Genomic DNA, 17,333 nt, shown 5'->3' with positions numbered 1-17,333 from the left:
ACGGTTCTGCATTGGCTCTGGCCACCTCAGAGGACCCTTGGAAGCCCTGCAGCACCCCTCAGCCCCACCGCCCTTCTGGGAAAAGCGAAGCCTGACATGCTCCCCATAAATTTTCCGAGGCTGTAATCTTTACGGAAGCAGATCACCAGGTCTTTCTCCCGCGGAGTCATGGTGGGTTCAAACCGCCCCCTTTTGAGTTCACAGCCGAGCGCTCAACCACCGTGCCACCAGGGTCTCTATGAGTCGGAAAGGACTTGAATACCGCAGGTTTGATTTTTGTTTCTGACGCCCTTCCGGCGCGGCCCCGCCTCCCCTCGGCGCTTCCGGCCACTCAGGAGGCGTCCGCCGCCACGCCTCCTCCGCCAGCTGCACTCCTCTCACGGGGCGGGGTCGGCGACGGGGCGGGGCCGGGCCGCGCGCGGAGACTGCCGGGAGCTCGGGGCCGCCGCTTTCTTCGCCGAAGGCACAGCCGGAAGCAGCGAGTGAGTACAGCCGGAAGCGGGTTTCTCGAGGAAGCTCGGGTTGTATTGGGCTGGTGCGGGTGTTGGGCCGCGCGGTGGCTGCCGCTGGTGCGGTCTGCGCTGCTAACCCGGTTAGGAGTCCGGGCGGCGAGCCGAGACTTGGACCTTGAGGCGGGAAGCCCACGTGCGCGCCGCCGGGCTGGGTGCTGAATGCGCGCGGTTTACGCTTAGCGCAGGGGAACGGTTTAACCCGAACACAGGAGAGTAAAAACGTGAAACATTGGATGCCAAGAAAGGGAAATAGAACATTCACACCAATAATCGTCATGGGATTCTGGGTTACGTATTGTACAAAACCAAAAAAACCAAACGCGTTGCAGCCGAGTCTATTGCGACTCACAGGAGGTCGCAAAATAGAGTCCTGGCAAAGTTTTAAGGAGCTGGACCTGCCTAGAAACACATACGGGACTGTTGATATATTTTGCTTTCTAAGAGCTCGGCTGGTAGCCAAAAGGTGGGCAGTTGGAATCCGCCAGCGGCTCCTTGGAAACTATGGGGCAGTTCTAGTCTGTCCTATAGGGTCGCTATGAATCGGAATCGACTAGATGGCAACGCAGTTTTTGGTTTTAGTCTGTGATGCAGAAGAATTGCAGTGCAAATTGGTAGTAGCAAAGTGTTTCCAAGAACATGGAAGTAAGATTGTCCTTTGATTCGTTAATTACTAACTTTATAATTTTTTCTCAAAGCTGAGTTATGTAAAGTTACTTAGAAGAAACAAAATTTTACCAGGCCTTCAAAACTTAATTTTATTCTGACAACTAAAGTTAAGACATGGGAGTTACTGCTGAAGCATGGAATAAAAGGTGCACATTTCCTAGATGAATCTCAATCTCCAGGAGGGAGAACGTACCCTGGCATTAAGGATAGGAGCTCCCCAGGGCCCAGAGTTGTGCTGGTTTCCTTGGGGCCGTCCCATCATACATGGCAGTCACTTAACTCACTCATTTTGTTCTGACTCTGTAGTCGTCAAGGAGACTTATCATTTATTAGTTGATGTATTCACAAGTTTCTCAGCACAGGGACTCTGGATCCAAAGGATGTGCTCCCCTCCTGGTTCTTCATTCTGGGTGGTAATGAAGTCACCCTGTCTCTCTGCTCGCTTCTCTTTTATATCTCAAAAGAGATTGACTCAAGACACAACCTAATCCTGTAGTTTGAGTCTGGCCTCATTAACATCAAAGAGGTTAGGGTTTACAACACATAGGAAAAGCACATCAGATGACAAAGTGGTGGACAATCACACAATACTGGGAATCATGGCCCAGCCAAATTGACCCACATTTTGGGGGGCACAGCTAAATCCACAACACCTGGAATTTGCGCCCCACATCCACCTGGTAAGTACCATCAGATTTCAAGACTTAGTTCAAGTATCCCTTCCTCTAGTAAACCTTTCCTGAGCTTTCTAGACAGAAGAAGAGTGAGTTGGCTCAACCTTTTTGTAGAACAATTTATCTAAGTACATAAAGCGTGATGAAGACGTGAAGACTCTTTAACCTAGCGATTGTACTTGTAAGAAATTAAGAATTTGGGCTAGTTATGGACTTCGGTAACTCATTCTATCCCAATTCTTCAACTGAAAAGAAAACTGAACATTCTGAGAAACGGAATTGGAATAGAAAGGTTTATTAAAAGACCAAAGCTAGTCAGAATCTCTCATTATTGTATCTAGTATTTTCAACCCTTTGCCACCTAATATTTCACAGCACTGCTAACAAGAATTATGCGAAGTGTCCACATGTAATAAATTTGTTTATAGCTTCTCCATATAACCCTCCATATTCTGACACCTCACTTCCTGATCTCAGGAGCACCATCCTAATTTAATGGTGATCTAAATGAAACAGGTATGCTTCCAATAAATCATATATCCCAAAGTCAAATAGGGATTTTTAAAAGAGTATTTGTTGTTATTAGTTGCCGGGGAGTCAGTTCCAACTCATGGTGACCCCACGTGTGCAGAGTAGAACTGCTCCATAGGGGTTTCAAGACTGACCTTTGGGAAGCAGATCCCCAGGCTTGTCTTCCTAGGCGTCTCTGGGTGGGTTCAAACCAGGGTCAGATTAACCAGTAAGAATGGTACACAGGGCTTACTTGTGTTTACTTACTAATCTGTAGTGAACAATTTCACGTGGGTTTTACCGCATAGAAACACGTGAAATTGTTCACTGCGCGTTAGTCAACACAAGTAAGCCTGTGTGTCCCTTGCTTCTTGGGTGATCCAACCCTGGTTCCAGCCACCAGCCTTTCAGCTAGTAGTTGGGCACTAGACTGGTTGCACCACCCAGTGACTCCAAACAAGTATTACAAGGTAATACTGAAAGCTGGCCCCGGCGATATTCATCAGTACGTGAGTGATAACACGGAAGAACTACAAACGATCTAAAACTAGAAACTAAACCACTGAGTAAATTATGGTGCATCTGACAGTGGAATATTACACGACAATTAAAGATGACGTATACATATAGTTCGTGTTGAGTCAAGTAATAGTATGGACCTACTTTTGGTGGGAAGTGTGTGTGTGTGTGTGGACACACCAAAGTGTGTGTGTGTGTGTGTGTGTGTGTGTGTACACACCAAAATGTTGACTCTGCTTGTCACCAGGTACTGGGATTGTAGATTATTGGGCTTTCTTCTTTTTGCTTATCTCATTTTTCTCAATAAACATATATTATTTGTGAATTTGTTTTGGCTTCAGGATAATATTATGTAATGCATTTGCAGCACAATCATTGTTTGAAAAATCTGTGCCCTTATTCCATTTGAACAAAGTATTTGAGGTTTGTCATCATTTGTCTCCTCTGAGTTCTCTGCTGGAGGGTTGCTAAAGACTAGTGGTAGGGCTGTAAGGTAAGAAAAGCAACTAGATTGGTTACTTAAAGAGTTAGATATGTTTGGATGAAATAACCAAGAATTGATGGCTAGAAAATTTAACCTTCCGTTTTAATCAATTAATTTATCTTCCACTTTTAACAGCATGCTGATCCCATTTTCAATAAAGAATTGCTTCCAGTTCCTTTGTAACCGTCAGGTCCCAGCAGCTGGCTTAAAGGACACAGTAAAAAATGGACTCATTTTACAGTCCATTTCCAATGACGTTTACCAAAATCTGGCTGTAGAAGACTGGATCCATGACCATATGAATCTAGAAGGCAACCCGATTCTTTTCCTTTGGAGAAATTCTCCGTCTGTTGTAATTGGTAGGCATCAGAATCCTTGGCAAGAATGTAACCTGAATCTGATGAGAGAAGAAGGTATAAAACTGGCTAGAAGAAGAAGTGGGGGAGGGACAGTCTACCACGATATGGGTAATATCAATTTGACTTTCTTTACGACTAAGAGCAAGTACGATAGGATGAAAAACCTGAAATTAATTGTGCGAGCTTTGAAGGCTGTCCAACCCCAGCTGGATGTGCAGCCTACCAAAAGATTTGACCTTTTACTCGATGGACAGTTTAAAATCTCAGGAACCGCTTCTAAGATTGGCCGGACTACTGCTTATCACCATTGCACTTTATTATGTAGTACCGATGGGACCTTCTTGTCCTCTTTGCTGAAGAGTCCTTACCAAGGAATCAGGAGTAATGCCACTGCTAGCATACCTTCCTTAGTTAAAAACCTTTTGGAAAAAGATCCCACTCTGACCTGTGAAGTACTGATGAATGCTATTGCCGCAGAGTATGCTGCTTATCATGGGATTGATAATCACATTAACCTAATAAACCCAGCAGATGAGACACTGTTTCCTGGAATAAACAGCAAAGCCAGAGAACTACAAGCTTGGGAGTGGATTTATGGCAAAACTCCAAAGTTCAGTATCAATACTTCCTTTAACGTCTTAGATGGACAGTCACACTTGGAAATTAAAGTGCACATAGACATAAAGAATGGAAGAATCCAGGTCTGTAATATCGAAGCACCTCATCATTGGTTGCCGCTGGAAGTATGTGACAAATTAAACTCAAGTTATATTGACAGTAAGTTTTGCCCAATCGAAACTACCACGCTAACGAATATATTACTTAGAACATGTCCAGGAGACCATGAACTATATTGTAAATGGAATATTCTCTGTGAAAAAATGAAGGGAATAATGTGATTCAACGTAAATGTCTTAATATTGATGGTTTAGATGAGAAAATAAAAATTTTAAATGTACACTGCATGTCTCTTAAAAAAAAGTCTTAGCATCTTTCAGTAACTTCTCCCCACTTGAAATTGTCTGTCACACATGCTTATATTTTCTCCTGATTTCTAGAATACTCTTTCTTCATTGATCTTAACATGTGGCACATATTTGTATCTTCATCTCCTTCCTCTTGTTACCATCTTGGGGGTGTATACTATATTGGACACTCTGACTTTGCAATTCCTTGTTTTCCTTACCTCTAAGGAGCCCTGGTGGCATAGTGGTTAAGAGCTCGGCTGTTAACCAAAAGTTCGACAGTTCAAATTTACCAGCTGCTCCTTGGAAACCCTATGGGGCAGTTCTACTCTGTCCTATATGGTCACTATGAGTCAGAACTGACTCAATGGCACCTAATGACATCAACAACAAGGGATATACGGAGCCCTGGAGGTGCAGTGGTTAAGAGCTTAGCTGCCAATCAAAAGGTTGGTTTGAATCCACCAGCCGCTCCTTGGAAACCCTGTGGGGCAAGTCTACTCTGTCCTATAGGGTCGCTATGAGTCATAATTGACTCAACGGCAATGGGTTTTAGGGGACAGACGTTTAGTTCTGTCATACCTGAGGTTGCCATGAGTCTAAGAGCAAGTGACCCAAGAAAGCCAGGCAGACGCTATATTGCCTTTGATGACTTAGCTTCAAGGAACATAGCGTTACTTTTGCTGTAATAAATGCATCCAAATTCAAAGGAAGGGAACAGAGATCCCCCACCCACCCACCTCCTAATAAGAGGAATGTCAAAGTCACCTTATAACACATCCCACACCTCTGGGATGGAAGATCTTATTGCAGCTATTTTTGGAAAGTCCAGTCTGCCACACAAGTTGAGAGAACATAAGAAGGCCTTAAGGCAGAACAAAACTAGGCTTATTTATGGTATTGAAGGAAGTATAGGCAAAATCAAGTGTGGGAACAAGGTGGAGAATGGGGCAAAGCTAAGTTGGGTAAGCAGACACCAGATCATGGAGAGACTGATAGGCCACAGTAGAGCTGGGTTTTATTTTAAGTGCAATGAGAGGACAGTTTAAAAAGATGATTCTGGGGGCTCTGTGGAAATGGACTGGAGTGAGGCAAGACAGGTAGCAGTCACTGCGGTGGTCAGACGAGGTGGTACTGGCAGCGGCCTTGGGAAGAAATGGACAGAGTGTTAGGCACTTGTGAAAAATTAGGGATGACTCCCGTTTTGGGGATGTCTTCATTATCTAGTGCTGCTATAATAAATACCACAAGTGGATGGCTTTAACAAACAGAAATTTATTCTCTCACAGTTTAGGAGGCTGGAAGTCCGAATTCAGGGTGCCGGCTCCATGGGAAGGCTTTCTCTGTTGCCTCTCAGGGAAGGTCCTTATCATCAATCTTCCCCTGGATTAGGAGCTTCTCAGCGCAGGGACGAGTCCAAAGGATGCACTTTGCTCCCAGCTCTTCTTTCTTGATAGAAAGAGGTCCCTCTCCTCTCTGCTCACTTCTTTTATGTTTCAAAAGAGATTGATTCAAGACACAACCTAATCCTGTAGATTGAGTCCTGCCTCATTAACATAACTGCCTCTAATCCTGCCTCATTAACATCATAGAGGTTAGGATTTACAACACGTAGGATAATCCTGTCAGATCACAAAATGTCGGACAACCACACAATACTGGGAACCATGGCCTAGCCAAGTTGACACATGTTTTGGGGGGACACAATTCAATCCATGACAGGGAGCAAGGCTTAGTTTTAGCATTTTTAACAAGGAAACTGAGGCAGGAGTGTCAGGACCCTGAGAGATCTAGAGACTTCTTTAACTGAAACAACATACATGCAAACAGAGCACTTTAACAACATAGTCCTTGTTAAAAGTACCAAATACACAGTATTTGGATGTTACCACATTGATGTCAGTCCCCTCCTTATGAGTTGTTTTCATATATCTGAGTGGATCCAGACAGCACCCTTTGAACAGGAGGAGCAGGAGGGGACTCGCAAGGTTTTGTCTGCAACTGGTTGTCTTAAAGTGGGTGTGAGTGAAGGCGATTTTCCTTTTCAAATTGCTCCTGGGACAAACAAGTGGCAGCTTAGCTGTTCTTCATCTGAGGCAGATTTCATGGGCAAGTCCCTTTGTTCTTTAGCAGCAATATTAAATAGCAAGTCACCACAATTTTGAAGAGATTTCTCACAGGCATTTTAACACATTTGCCAATTTAACCTTTTTCACCTGTACAATTTAGTGATGTGGATTACATTAACCTTGTTTGTGCGACCAGCACCAATATCTGATGCCACATTTTCCATCACCACAAACAGAGAGCCTCCTAAACAGTTGACTCCTCAGGGGCATATTATCCAATAAGCAAGGTAAGCACAGGCTTACTTGTGCTTACTTACTAATCTGTAGTGAACAATTTCACATTTCTTCACATTAAAGATTCTCCTTCTAGGTATGGCTGGCATCTAGCTCTCTCCCAACTCCACAACACCTTTCTATAGAATTAAAGTCTCTTTTCAAATTTATAATCCGACAGGAACGGATGACCCAGTAAGCACAGGTAAGCACAGGCTTACTTGTACTTACTTACCAGTAGTGAAAATTTCACATGGGTTTCACACTGTTAAATTGTTGGCTACAGATTAGCAAATATGCACAAGTAAGCCCATGTTTACCTTGTGCTTACTGGATAATCTGCCCCTGTCCTCCTCTCCCTCTCTCGCCTCTGGTAACCACTAATAAACTTTAGTCTGTATCAAGGGTGGATTATCCAATAGGCAAGGTAAGCACAGTGCTTACCTTGCTTACCAGATCATCCGTACTGAACAATTTCACTACAGATTAGCAAGTAAGCATAAGTCAGTATTTACCTTGCTTACTGGGTCATGCGCCCATCAGGGATTGTAAATTTGAAAAGAAGCTTTGATTCTGTAGGAAGCAGTTGTAGGTTGGGAGACAGACAGATGCCAGCCTGTCTTAGTCATCTAGTGCTGCTGTAACAGAAATACCACAAGTGGATGGTTTTAACAAAGAGAAATTTATTCTCTCATAGTCTAGCAGGCTACAAGTCCGAAGCAAGGCATCTACTCCAGGGGAAGGCTTTCTCTGTCAGCGCTGGAGGAAGGTCCTTGTCATCAGTCTTCCCCTGGTCTAGGAGCTTCTTGGCACAGGAACCCTGGGTCCAAAGGACATGCTGTGCTCCTGACGCTGCTTTCTTGGTGGTATGAAGTCTCCCTGTCTCTCTGCTTGCTTCTTTTTTTATATCTCAAAAGAGATTAGCTTAAGACACTATCTAATCTTGAAGAGCTCATGAATATAACTGCCGCTAATCCATCTTATTATATCATAGTGACAGGATTTACAACGCATAGGGAAATCACATCAGATGACAAAATGGTAGACAATCATACAATACTGGGAATCATGATCTAGCCAAGTTGACAGATATTTTGGGGGGATACAATTCAATCCATGACACCAGCCAAACCTAGAAGCAGAGTCTTTGATGCAGTGAAAAAATGTGGAATTGTGCACTACATATGATCTAATAAGCAAGGTAAGCACCGTGCTTACCTTGCCTATTGGATAATCTGCCCCTGGCTCTATATATTTGTCATAGGCATGTTTTTGACCATTACCATTTGTTGTAATATGTGAAAATTATTTTCTGAGAAAGGTATAAAGATCCTGTTGTAGTGTGCTTCAGTGCAAAAAAGCAGAGTCATGATTTGCTAACACTATTTGTTTCTCGAGCGAGCATGTCATCCGGTGAAGGGTGTTAAGGACTTCAAGTGCCAAAGAGAAATCTGATCACGTGTCACCTGGAACAGATGGATTCAAGTAAGTTTTGCAGGTAGACTCCACAAAACTATTTGAGCGTTTGCATACGGAGATGAGGGAGAGCAAGGGATCAAGAATGACTCCTAGATTTCTTATTTGAGCAACTGGATGGATGGGGGTAAACACGGGAGATGGGGAAGTGTATATCAAAAGTTTGTTGTTGTTAGGTGCTGTCGAGTCAGTTCCGACTCATAGCGACCCTACGTATAACAGAATGAAACACTGCCTGGTCCTGCGCCATTCTCACAGTCATTGTTATGCTTGAGCCCGTTGTTGCAGCCACTGTGTCAATCCATCTCATTGAGGGTCTTCCTCTTTTTCGCTGACCCTCTACTTTACCAAGTGACTGGTCCCTCCTGATAACATGTCCAAAGTAAGTGAGACAAAGTCTCGCCATCCTTGCTTCTAATTAGCATTCTGACTGTACTTCTTCCAAGACAGATCTGTTTATTCTTCTGGCAGTCCACAGTATATTTAATATTCTTTGCCAACACCATAATTCAAAGGCATCAGTTCTTCTTTGGTCTTCCTTATTCATTGCCCAGCTTTCACATGCATAGGAGGCGACTAAAAATACCATGGCTTGGGTCAGTCGCATCTCAGTCCTCAAAGTAACATCTTTCGTTTTTAACACTTTAAAGAGGTCTTTTGCAGTATATTTGCCCAATGCAATGCATCACTTGATTTCTTGACTGCTGCTTCCATAGGTGTTGATTGTGGATCCAAGTAAAATGAAATCCTTGACAACTTCAATATTTTCTCCGTTTATCATGATGTTGCTTACTGGTCCAGTTGAGGATTTTTTGTCGTCTTTATGTTGAGGTGTAATCCATACTGAAGGCTGTGATCTTTGATCTTCATCAGTAAGTGCTTCAAGTCCTCTTCACTTTCAGCAAGCAAGGTTGTGTCAGCTGCATATCGTAGGTTGTTAAATGAGTCTTCCTCCAGACCTGATGCCATGTTCTTTTTCTTATAGTCCAGCTTCTCGGATTATTTGCTCAGCATACAGATTGAATAAGTATGGTGAAAGGATACAACCCTGACGCACACCTTTTTTTACTTTAAACCACGCAGCATCCCCTTGTTCTGTTGGAATGACTGCCTCTTGGTCTATGTACAGGTTCCTCATGAACACAATTAAGTATTCTGAAATTCCCATTCTTTGCAATGTTATCCACAATTTGTGATGATTCACACAATTGAATGCCTTTGTGTAGTCAATAAAACACTGGTAAACATCTTTCTGGTATTTTCTGCTTTCAGCCAGGATCCATCTGACATCAGCAGTGATATCCCTCATTCCACGTCCTCTTCTGAATCGGGCTTGAATTTCTGGCAGTTCTCTGTTGATGTGCTGCTGCAACTGCTTTTGAATGCTCTTCAGCAAAATGTTACGTGTGATATTAATGACACTGTTTGATAATTTCCGCATTCTGATGGATCACCTTTCTTTGGAATGGGTACAAATGGGGATCTCTTCCAGTCGGTTGGCCGGGTAGCTGTGTTCCAAATATCTTGGCATAGACAAGTGAGCACTTCCAGCGCCGCATCCATTTGTTGAAACATCTTAACTGGTATTGTCAATTCCTGGAACCTTGTTTTTCACGTGTCTTCAGTGCAGCTTGGACTTCTTCCTTCAGTACCATCGGTTCCTGATCATATGCTACCTCCTGAAATGGTTGAATGTCGGCCAATTCTTTCTGGTACAGTTACCGTGTATTCCTTTCATCTTCTTTGATGCTTCCTGCATTGTTCAAGAAAGTTTAATTGGAGGCATATTGTATTTGAAATAGTTGTGTGCTTCTGAGATGCCAGAGGGAATGTCACACAGGAAGTTGAATATATGTGACTGGAACTCCAAGGAGAAGCCTTGGCTTAATTTGTAAGTTTGGGAGTTGACAGTCTATAAATAGTATTTTATGTCATGAGAATGGCTTCATTGTGGACTTTTATGATTTAGATTTTTTAGCATCCATGTCCTCTGATGTTTGAGGAATTCCCTGTCTTGGTGGGAGATGGAGCCCACTCCTGTCTTTCCCTGGCCTCCCCTGAAGTTAGGGTGTGGGCACAGGACCTGGGCTTTGCCAGTCAGATGCACCTGCTGCACCAGACTTTGAACTGGAAGATACTGATGGAGAGAATCTGGGACGGTGAAAACCCTTCTCGCTGCAACTTAAGTGGGGGCTGGGGCCGAATGATATGTGCTTGGGGGGCAAAAGTGTGCAAGGGGAAGACTTTCATGGGAATCAGCACTAAGGAATGCTAATTTATAGTAAATTGCAACCTTGAGAGGTAACACATCACTTGTTCTTTGATTATTACATGTCAGTGATTGATGTAGATACTGATTATTTTTCTGTGCTCCACAGTTCTATGCTTGTCCCCACTTCTCCATGGAACCAAGTCTTTGTCCCCAACAACTTAACTGGCATCTGGATAGATGAGCTTACCCATGTCAGCTTGACTCTAAGCTGAAAGGCTTAACAAATGTGCAGCCAAGGCGAATGAGCAGCACAATACCCCTGGTGAAGTTCTGCCAAGGGCAATGATCTTCATTATGATAAAGTTAACATCGTACTCTTTTCTGGTCATTAGAGCCCCAAGCCCATCTGTCTCTAACGAGCACTCTAATCCATGATGATTTTCCCTCCTGCACTCAAGAGGCAAGATCAACACTCCACACTGCTGTCGTTAGTTTCTGCTGAGTCAATTCCGACTCATGGTGACTCATATGTTACCGAGTAGAACTGCTCCACAGGGTCTTCCTGGCTGTAATGTTAACAGGAAGCAGACTGCCAAGCCTTTTTCCTACAGTACTGCTGAGTGGGTTCAAACTGCCAACCTTTAGGTTAGCAGTTGAGCACAGACCATTTGCACCATCCAGGGTCCTTCACAACTTGTTGCTGTTGTCGGGTGCTGTTGTTTTTCAAGTCAGAGTGACCCCACTGCGCCACAGGGTTTAATAGGCTATAATCTTTATGCGAGCAGATTGCCAGGTTTTTCTCCCGTGGAGCCGCTGAGTGGGATCAAACCGCCAACCTTTTAGTTAGCAGCCGAGTGCTTGACCGTTGTGCCACCAGGGCTCCTTCAGCTTCATACTAGATGCTCATTATTTGTTGCTGCACTCTCCAATAGCCAAAATAAAAGCTGGTAAAATGTTTTAACTGTATGACTTGAAAAGAAGCTTTATAAATCTACTGAGTAATGTATTTACAAAAATATTTAGAAATGTTCACAAAACTGAACCATGAATCCATAAAGTAGTAGAAATTTAAGTTTACTGATAAACTCATACATTATAGAAATGATCTGTACAAAGTAAAAAAAAAAAACAATATTCACTTAAAATAGAAATACATGATGTGAATTAGGCCACTGCGTATTATATTTTTTTTGTGTGCTTGTTATGAAAAATGTCCACTGTTGTTTCATGACACGGTCTTAAATCAAAATCACAATATCCAAGGGAAAAACGACTCTAAAAAGAGAAGAAAAGAGTATTGTTTAAAAATGATACAAAAACTGTGCTACACTCACTGATAAAATTATATCCTACCTGTGGTTTCTTAAAATAATCAAGTCCCCTTCCAATCTTAATCATCCATCCATTGTTGAACCTATTGAAATTAGTATACAGTATTATGTTAAAGATATTCAAGTCAGGCAAATATCAAAGCTGTAGTGTATTAGGTGTCAGCAAAACTTCCCCCTAACAAAGAAAGCCACTTCTTCAGGGGTAGGAGTGGAATCAAACCTGGATTAGTCACGGGCTGTGTCTGCAATGAAACAAAATGTCCATGAAAACCATCAGTTGCTTTGATTAGCTGATAAAGAGTTTAACAATCAAATTAAAGCTTACTCTTGAATTTCAGCCTGTTGATAAAAATTTCCTGCTCTGCTAACAAGAGGTTTCTAAGTATACTCAGGCCGACTGGTGGGGTGTCAGGGGTTCATCGACCTCGGGATGCGGAACATGAGCAGGAAGGGCTCTGGATCGAGACCTCTGCTTCAATCACACCCAAAACCAAACACGCTGCGGTCGAGTCGATTCCGACTCATAGCGACCCTTCAGGATAGAGTAGAACTGCCCCATAGGGTTTCTAAGCAGCTGCTGGTGGATTCGAACTGCCAACCTTTTGGTTAGCAGCTGTAGCTCTTAACCACTGCGCCACCAGGGATCTAATCATAGCAGCTGCATTTTCATCTGTTTTGCATACTTAGGTTGTGCGTAAGTTTTCCTTAAAACCGAGGATGCCGTTGCTATAAACATTTGAAAGCCAGCGTACTCAACGGAAGAGAACTTCTCACTAAAATAACTGCATATACTGCTTCCTTACAGACACAGCACACTGGCATGCCTACCAGAATACTTAATAAACCCGAAGAAGTGAAACAACATTAAGTAAATATTAATTTTACTAGAAAAGAAAATGATCCCAATACCGCAACACTATACACGTAGTTGAACAGACAGACGAGTATTTCCTCTTCCTATGTGACGTGGAACATGTACTGTAAATTCTATTCCATTTAAAAAACCACGCCCACTGCCGTCAAGTCGATTCCGACTCAGAGTGACCCCACAGGACAGAGGAGAACTGCCCCATAGGGTTTCTAAAACTGTAAATCTTTACAAAAGCATACTGCCACATCTTCCTCCCAAAGAAAGGTTGAGTTTGAACCGTCACCTTTTGGTTCGCAGCTGAGTGCTTCACCACTGCGCCACCAGGCCTCCTTTAGGAAATATTAAACTAACACACCGGATAAAGTAAACCAAATATTTGTTTTCTTCTCAAAAGTAAAAATACACTAAAATTGAACTTTATTTGATTTTTAAATATTTAAGTTGAATACTTATATGCAATTATTTAAAGCCTAACTTATTAGGAGACATAAAAATAACTGTACTTCAATGGCATAAAAATGAAAATATTTCTGAACACTAACCGAATTTCCCGGTCGTGTATTGAAGAAGAGTATTCTAACTCCAACAGCACACCGTGACTCCGGAGTGATTCTTTTATTTCTTGCAGGCCATTACTTTGCTGCTCTTTTCCACTGCCCTATTAATAACAAAAATATAATTTTCTACCTCAGTTATTAATATTTAAAATTACCCCTAAGCTATGCAATCTGTATCACAGGTGAACTAAGATGGAAAGGTTCTATACTAGTTTTAATTTTTACTGTCTCAAACAAGCAACCAAGGAATGTGAAGTAGTTTAAACAGCAGTTGTTTTTATCAAAATAATTGTTTTTTTCTAACATGAACATCACACCACTGCATACTGAAGTCTATTTTAGTAATGACGTTTAGTCATTCAGATGGGGCTGCCTTCTCAAATTAATCCAAGAAATCAGAATTATTTAGAAGCATTCCTATGAAGTCAATCAAGGCAGAGGTGCCCACTATCACACTACTATGCCCCAGAAGGCCAATGCAATAAAAAAAATAATAATTGGTAAAGAAGAAACAGAACTGTCAATATTGCAGCCAATGTGACTGCCTCCTAGAAATCCAAGAAAACAAACTTGACAAACCATTTGAACAAACAAGAGAGTTTAGCAGGCGGCCAAATACAAGGTCAACATCCTCAAGTGAGTAACGTTTTTCTCAAGATGATTTATGCCTCTTGTTGAATAACAAGTTAACTCCCAAGGAAACAGATCTAGCTGAAACACTACGTCCAGGTTGTCCTTGACGGACTACACCTTGTAACTGAGTAAGGTTTACATAGTTAAGAAAGAGGAAATGCTTTCAGATACCTACTTCATCCAGAGATGTGAGAAGATGAATAATTTTTACTTTACATGGGTTTTTGACAAGCATCTCACAAAATCGAAGAAAATTATACAGCTGAAAGACATTAGGATAGGTTATTAGTAACTAGTACATTTTCTATGATATATAATACTTCATTACATTCGATTCCATTATTTATTCTGTTGTTTTATTTATTACATTTTGTCCATTTCACTTACCTGATGAGTGTGTCTAATATAAGGATCTTCTATCCAAACTTCTGTAACTGTCTCATTTAGGTATTCTTGAAAAAGTGACTCATAGCTGAAACCTGTTGCATTCTCTTCTATTTTAATTTGCTTGTGATATTTTCCATCTACGAAACACAAGCTTCAATCATAAAATGAGCAACCACTAGTTCTCTTTTTATCATGTTGTATTTCATATATAGTGATTAATCAGGATCAGACACAAGTTAATTTTTTAAACTCGTTCACATGGCAAATATTTACTGAAACTCTACTATATATGAGGCACTCTGTAAGATGCTAGCTACACAGATCAATAAGGCAAACATGGTGTCTGCCCTCATGAAGGGTGGGCAAGGGGGAAAGTCTAGAGATTTGTGGAACAGGTCTTGAGCTGGACGCTCCTAACCAGACAGTTTATTCAAAGGAGGACTGGATATAAACGGTCTGACAACTTCCTGTCACCATGGGTAGAACCACAGCCGTAACTCGGTGGCTATCTGGTCCTTCTCTTCAGACTTGAGTCTTTTTTTATGTCTTGCCATTTAATAGCTAAAAATCCAAACCAAACCTGTTGCCATCAAGTTGACTCCAACTCATAGCGACCCTATAGGCAGAGCAGAACTGCCCCATAGGGTTCCCAAGGAGTGGCTGATGGATTCAAACTGCCAACCTTTTGGTTAGCCACCAAGCTCTTAACCACTGCACCACCAGGGCTCCTTAATGGCTAAAATGAGTATTAAACGTAAAACCTATTGCCGTCAATTCTGACTCATGGCGACACTATGGGACAGACTAGTACTGCCTCATAGGGTTTCCAAGGAAACCTGCTGGTGGATTTAAACTGCCAAGCTTTTGGTTAGCAGCCGAGCTCTTAACCACTGCACCACCAGGGCTCCATTAAACATAAATGTAGTATAGTATGGCATCTTAGAAGTCTTTCTTAGAACTTGTAGAGAGGGTTTAAGAACCCAGTCTAAAGACTAGGATGTCACAGGCTCAACAGGATAGTTCCATTGGTTTTGTTAATTCAAAATTAATAATTATTCAGTAAGTTACCAGAGACTTTTAAGGCTTTTTAAAAATATGACCCCTACTGGTAGTTCCTAGTTTATATGGTGGTTGTACTTTAAACTTTGTTTAAAAATCAGTAGTTTGGAATCTGTTCCAAATATTCCCACAGATACAATGTTAGAAACTGTACATCAATTTTCAAGCCAATGTTAATCTAACTCAATATATTCAAGCCACAATGCTGATGGCGCTATAAAACCTATCCACCTATTCCATCAATGCACTGGAGGGAAATTTCACTCTTGATTTCAACTTGGGATGAAGGAAACACAATTTTATTTCCACTCAACAGAGGAGCTTAGCAGGGTTACCCAGGGTGTGGGTTGGCAGAGAATACTAGGAAGAGCTGGGGAGAGAATTGTAGTAAGGGTAGAAAGGAAGATCAGCTAAGTGACGAGGCACTGGTTTTGGAGGGCGGTAGTACCTTTGGCCACAGAAAGCAGCAGTAGTGTGCACTTCAGGTAAGGATGGCAATGACCATTTTTATATAAGTTTGTAAACTGGATGTTCATAAGTACAGAACTAATAATTAGTAGGGAACAATACCTACTTCACTTCTAATCATTAGGAACAATTAACTCCTAAAATCTTTTGATTCACAACAAAATCCAAAAGAAGTCCCAAGCATTTCTTTAGTGATTTTGATCATTTCATAAAGGGAAAGACAAATAAAATTCAGGATTTACATTCAGTATTCCCCTGTAGTGGAGCCCTGGTGGTGGAATGGTTAAGACCTCGGCTGCTAACCAAAAGGTTGGCAGTTCAAATCCACCAGCCGCTCCTTGGAAACCCTATGGGGCAGTTCTACTCTGTCCTCTAGGGTCACTATGAATCGGAATCGACTTGAGGGCAATGAGTTTGGTTTGCTTTGGTCTATTCCTTTGTAGTAGTTCTTAAACTGGGTCTATACACCAGCTTCACAGGGATTTGTAAACTCCTTAAAGCTGCAGGCAAAGTTTTAAAGGGTCAAAGGGGTCTCTGACACCACTCTTCTCCAACAGGGGGAAAAAAAAGGTTAAGAATCTCTCCTGTACTTGGGAGCAGAAATCTGTAAGCATGGACAAATGGTCCCGACTGCAAAGTGCTCCCAAGGGCAGGAACCAGAACCACTGGGCAAATGGGGCTCATCACAGCTCGTTTTCTAAAACATCCTCTTTACCTTCTTTTTCTTGATCCAAGTATTTCTTTATGTTTTCTGCTCTATCCATGTAGTCAGAAATTTTTTTTCTGAGACTACATTTCTTTGTGTCATCTTTGGTGCCTGTAAATTAGAAAATATAGTCTCACATTTTCAAAACAGTTTATTTAGCACAACATTATGTCCAGTTTCCCAAGTTTTCCAAACATTTTCTTTCCTTTAGCCTGGTTTGTCTTGGTCCTAAAATACAGAGGATAGGCTAAATTGAGCTTGACTGCCCAGGACCTTCATCTTTGCACTAAGCATCTGAAGCATCTTTATTTAGTAATGGGGACTTCAATAATGTAACCCGCCTCTGAGGACACCTGATGGGGTGATGCTGTAAGTCAAACCTGAGTCTGAGCACCATTTTGTCCTAATTACCTACAGGTTGGAAAATTTTAGCATCATCAAAAGATAGCAAACACTATCTATCTTTCCTCCACAAAACCAATTTCTCATTTCCTGAATATAACCAAACACTTTGAGGGACAGAGTAGCAGGGGCAGGGGCGTGGGGACCATGATTTCAGGGGACATCTAGGTCAACTGGCATAACAAAGTTTATTAAGAAAA

The 17,333-nt window shown here is 41.9% G+C and overlaps 2 protein-coding genes across 4 annotated transcripts in view; one reads left to right on the top strand and one right to left on the bottom strand.

The window, feature by feature from the left end:
- The first annotated feature begins 467 nt into the window (after window positions 1-467).
- Window positions 468-4,693, top strand: LIPT1 (lipoyltransferase 1). 2 transcript variants are annotated; one of them, XM_023732286.1, is made up of 2 exons: window positions 468-482; window positions 3,501-4,693. In XM_023732286.1, exon 2 carries the CDS (start codon window positions 3,502-3,504, stop codon window positions 4,621-4,623), a length of 1,122 nt encoding a protein of 373 aa, XP_023588054.1. In that variant the 5' UTR covers window positions 468-482; window position 3,501; the 3' UTR covers window positions 4,624-4,693. The 2 variants fall into 2 exon arrangements, with proteins under 2 accessions (XP_023588054.1, XP_004369377.1); XM_004369320.2 differs by lacking the exon at window positions 468-482 and adding an exon at window positions 546-1,154.
- Window positions 4,694-11,414: 6,721 nt separating this feature from the next.
- The window catches only part of MITD1 (microtubule interacting and trafficking domain containing 1), an 11,930-nt gene continuing 6,011 nt past the window's right edge, over window positions 11,415-17,333 (bottom strand). Inside the window, exons 2-7 of one of the 2 annotated variants that reach the window (XM_023734099.1) lie at window positions 16,741-16,842; window positions 14,499-14,635; window positions 14,287-14,373; window positions 13,464-13,579; window positions 12,073-12,133; window positions 11,415-11,994 (exon numbers count right to left, since the gene is read on the bottom strand). In XM_023734099.1, coding sequence (XP_023589867.1) covers window positions 11,899-11,994; window positions 12,073-12,133; window positions 13,464-13,579; window positions 14,287-14,373; window positions 14,499-14,635; window positions 16,741-16,789 — 546 coding nt within the window. In that variant the 5' untranslated portion in view covers window positions 16,790-16,842 and the 3' untranslated portion in view covers window positions 11,415-11,898. The remainder of the gene's footprint in view (window positions 11,995-12,072; window positions 12,134-13,463; window positions 13,580-14,286; window positions 14,374-14,498; window positions 14,636-16,740; window positions 16,843-17,333) is intronic. The other variant, XM_004369319.2, reaches the window with a different exon arrangement.

Source organism: Trichechus manatus, unplaced genomic scaffold, assembly GCF_000243295.1.
Source record: "Trichechus manatus latirostris isolate Lorelei unplaced genomic scaffold, TriManLat1.0 scaffold00004, whole genome shotgun sequence".
Taxonomy (NCBI): Eukaryota; Metazoa; Chordata; class Mammalia; order Sirenia; family Trichechidae; genus Trichechus; species Trichechus manatus.
This window is presented reverse-complemented; position numbering and strand designations above follow the sequence as displayed.

Bases quoted from the DNA above. Each gene is read 5' to 3' on its own strand.
- LIPT1 (XM_023732286.1), top strand. From the start codon at position 3,502: ATGCTGATCCCATTTTCAATAAAGAATTGCTTCCAGTTCCTTTGTAAC.